The sequence below is a fragment of the Centruroides sculpturatus genome, unplaced genomic scaffold (genome assembly GCF_000671375.1).
Source record: "Centruroides sculpturatus isolate CEXI.00-Female unplaced genomic scaffold, Cexi_2.0 scaffold1318, whole genome shotgun sequence".
NCBI classification, from domain to species: domain Eukaryota; kingdom Metazoa; phylum Arthropoda; class Arachnida; order Scorpiones; family Buthidae; genus Centruroides; species Centruroides sculpturatus.
In genome coordinates this window covers 137969-142315 of record NW_019385758.1, presented here as the reverse complement: position 1 = coordinate 142315, position 4347 = coordinate 137969, and the positions used below count along the sequence as shown (strand labels likewise).

General features: G+C 26.4%; 1 protein-coding gene across 1 annotated transcript; it reads right to left on the bottom strand.

The window, feature by feature from the left end:
* Positions 1-2647: 2647 nt before the first annotated feature.
* On the bottom strand, positions 2648-3842 carry LOC111641838. Its single transcript, XM_023388077.1, has 2 exons — positions 3453-3842; positions 2648-3372 (listed from the first exon to the last, which is right to left on the bottom strand). The coding sequence occupies exons 1-2, from the start codon at positions 3749-3751 to the stop codon at positions 2712-2714; spliced, it is 960 nt and encodes a 319-aa protein (XP_023243845.1). The 5' UTR covers positions 3752-3842; the 3' UTR covers positions 2648-2711.
* Positions 3843-4347: the final 505 nt, after the last annotated feature.

Sequence of the window (4347 nt, the reverse complement as noted above, 5' to 3'; positions counted from 1 at the left end):
TGTAAGGCTTGGAAATTTTAAAGGCATCTCTAAAACACAAATCATTTTAATAGTCATAGGTAAAAAGGGTGCTTTTTTTATACGTGTTTGCATATGTTACTTCGTATACTTTTACTATCATTGATTCTCAATTTATCTCTTACGACTGCAAAACTATTTTATATTACATTCTCAAAGATGATTTTTTATATATAAATTTCTATGGGAATGTTTTGTTTTTCATAATACAATTTTTATTGCAGGGTAATTGCAAACTAAAAACAAAGACTATATTATAAAAATTTCTTATATCAAGCTGTAATTAGGTAATAGACATGCTAAACTAAAATCATTTTGAAGTTTGCATGCATGTGTTCATGTGATCATTATGGTTATATCAACATGGAATCATAGTGTCACAATTAATTTTTTTAAGTTTAAATTTTTTGCATGGAAATAGTTTTCTACTTGATTTGATTTTTGATAATTAGTATAAATGCTGTGAATATAAAATTAGAAACTAAATTTTTCAAGAAACTATTTCCATTCAAACATTTTAGAATTTTACAAAGATAAATATGATCTGATGATAAGATTATGTCTATATCTTTTACAAATAAAATTTATAATAAAATTTGTTTGTTTCATTAAAGTATTTTTCTAAAATTAAAACTGTCAATTATCTTCAATGGTACAAAATGACTTCATATTGAATTTTAGCTCATCGTCATCACCTTGAAACTAAAACATTTTGGGACTTATCTTCCTCTCATACTCAACAGAACTTTGAGCCTAAGGAATACAAAATTCCACTTTTTCTGTAACAAAATTTTATATTTTTAGAATATGAAAAACACTGATGATAGGGTGAACCTTGAAAACATTTCATTCTGAACAATATTTGATTTCTTGAAATCTCTTTAATGTTGCTCTGTAATTTAATTTTCTCTTTTGAAAAGATTATTTGATTTAAAATAATGCAGAGAAGATTTACAAGTTAATATGTTTCTCTTACAATCAGTATCAAATTACAATATGGTATCATTGATGACATAATTTATTCAATCCTTGTGCAGCAATATCAAAAAATCTAAGTTTTTTAAATAGATTTTAATTTTTGTTATACTTTCAATTACATATGCATTCATTTTAGAAGGTAATTTCAAAATTAATAAATATACTCATTGACAAGAAAGTTACAAAACAAAAAANCCAATTTTTAATTGATGGAGAATTTTACTTTAAAATTAAACAATATTAGAAGAAAGAGGGAGCATATTTTATAAATGTTTTTTTTTTTATATATATAAATAAATGACTTTTGTATTAAATTAACTGAAACATTTAAATATTTTGGATTGTTTCCACTTTTAACAAAGTGCACAAATTTCTTTTTGTACAAAGTACAAAAAAAAAACTCAAAATTTGAATCTTTGTTAGTTATATATAATTATTGTATTATTGTACATTTGAATTAAACATTTCCAAAATTTTTTTTGAAAGTTTACATCTTCAAATCTTCAATAAAGAAACTAATAAAATACAAAAATTCTTTAACCATTTTCAAATAATTTTAAAAATTGAATGGATAATTATCAAATTTATAAAATAACTTATTTAATGCATTTTTCTGAATTAATGAATCCAGAATTAGAAAACAAGTTAAAATTCTGATGGTTTTTCCCATATAACTATTACACATTTGAATCTGTTGCATGTATATTATAGCAAGTGATCAAATGAACACACACAAGTCAAGAAATGGCATAGGGACCAGCTCACTGGGTCATGAAGTCAGATTTTGTGACCCAGTGAGCTGGCTATGCTTATTGCATGGCATTGCCAAGTCTTGAGTGTCAGTGTCACAACTCTTACTACTTTTTGCAAGTTTTCGTTTAATCACATTGTATAATGTTTTAATGCATTATACACATCATTTATATATTCATGTTTTATCTTTATAAGCCAATATTTATAAAAGCCTTAATTTTATATCTAATGAAAATTAAAATAATTTTTAAAAATTACATTTTTGTGAAATTTTTTTCCAATAAAAACCATTTAAGTGAATTTTTTAATTTCAATTTTCTCTGAATACTTATTTCAGATAGACCAAATTTGTTAAAATTGTATTTTAAAACAATATCCTGAAGTATTTTTCAGCAAAAGTTAGGTTGAAAATAATTGAAATTTGTAATATCTTAATCTGTTGTATAATGTCCTTCAAAAAAAAAAAATGTAAATAGGAAATGACATTATTAATAGAATGGAGTTACATCCTATGTAGGATATTGGTAATTTAGAAATGTCAATTATTTAAGTTTTGGAATTCCTAAGTTAATTTTGAAATACTCTTTACAAATCTAATTCAATAGTTTATAAACATATTTCAGAATATATTTTCTATAATCAAAATGATTCTATTATATTTTCTGTAAGATTTTTGAAATATATCATGTATATATACTATTCTACATCCAGATAAAAATTAATGTGCATTGTAATAAATCCATTGTTGAGTGATAAATGTGGTAACATTTATTAAAATTCATTTAGTAATTTTAACTGTGTAATGTATATATAAAACTATTTTCCATTAATATTTAGTTTAAATCAAAATTTTGAGCAAAATGATAACTTATGAAATTATTTGGTTATTAAAACATTATTGGATGTGGAATATATATCTTTATTAAAAACATATTTTATATAATGAAACATAAAGTAAAACTTTATGACTTTTTTCCTTTCAGATTAACAGCTAAATTTGCAGACGAAAACGAAGATAATTTCTGACGAATCTTTTCCGTGGTCCGATCATACGGATATCCAATATCTGTACGGACCAAATTTGGATCATCTTTTTTAACTTCCGAATTAGAAACATCAATACTTAAAGATGAACTTTCGCCCTTTGTCTTAAGTTGTCGAGGAACAAAAAATTGAGAATTATTCTTATTCGGTTTTTCAGGTTTTTCAGAAATCTCAACATCGCACCCGGCATCTCGATTCAACGATGACGGTACATTTATCAATTCCTTATTTTTGGCAGCTTGCTGGACATCATAATTAACTGCTTCCTCCTTAGACGACGACGACGACATGGGAACGGTATATTCTTTTCCGGCCCAAACGTAAGTCATATACTGGACCGGTTCAACTTTGGGTGTTTTTGATTCACCCACGAAAGATTTACCACCAGACTTCCTCTTATTTCCTTCAGAAAAGTTTCCTTCTTTCTGCCGGAAATTCGATTTGGTCCTGGAAACAATATATCTTCTTCTGTCTGCTAATTTGCTTCTGGTTTCTTCTACTGTTTCAAATTCTGGTGCATAGCATACATGCAATACCCCACCAAAAAAAGAACGATTGTCCAGTTGCTTCTTTGCTGCCCTGAAAGAAAAAATATAAGATCATCATTCTATATAAAATTGCATAAATGCCATATTTTTAAATGAATATAAATTACTAACCTGGATGATGAAAAATTCGAGTATTTAACAAGGTAAACGTCGGTAAACTCTTCGCTAGGATAATCATCTAACGGATAAATATCATCAATCAAGCCATATTGTTCGCAGAATTCTTTTAATTCTTCTCTATTTCCCACAGAAGGGACATTTTGTATGAGAAGATAACACGACTCCTGATTAACAGTATAAACTCGTACAGAAGTATCTCTTCTTCCTTCTCTATACTTTGCCCGTGTAGAACATATTTCTTTTTTCTCGTGATGCGATAATTTATTCACGTTTTTAGCTGAAATCGACATTTTTTATATACTTTCAGACTGTAATACTTACTTCAAGGAGGCGGCCATGTTTAAATATCTCATTGTAAACAAATTGGGTTCTTTTATGGCCAAAAAATAGCCAAAAATTCGTCAAACATTTTAAATGCTATTTTTAATATTTTATTTGTTTATATATTTTTCTAAATATATTTAAAAAATCATAATTTAATTAAATTATATTATGTTAAAATAATTTTTTTAAATATTTTAAGTCGCCGCTGCCGTCAAATCATCGATTGGTTTTACAGAAATTTTAGCACGGAATTAAAATTTCTTGAAAGGAGGGAACAAAACTTATTGTACAGACTCAAGGACTTTAAACTACAAGGATAGCCAGATCCCGTATATTTGTTAGCATGACCTTGGATCTATGTGACGTCACAGCAAGTCCTCTACTTCAACACGACAGACCTTTCAAATAACAAAATACGATAAAATATTAAATCATTTCTTAATTAATTATTAAATTACTACTAAATGTAAACTACTGTAGAATTTTCGGATTTAATAAGTGTACTGTACGTCAATAAATTTACAAGTCTTTTGTCTAATATTTATTTAACAAATTAATGAGC

Coding starts and splice junctions, on each gene's coding strand:
- LOC111641838 (XM_023388077.1), bottom strand. CDS start 3,751: ATGTCGATTTCAGCTAAAAACGTGAATAAATTATCGCATCACGAGAAA. Junction 3,373..3,452: donor TCGAATTTTTCATCATCCAG/GTTAGTAATTTA, acceptor TTTTTCTTTCAG/GGCAGCAAAGAAGCAACTGG.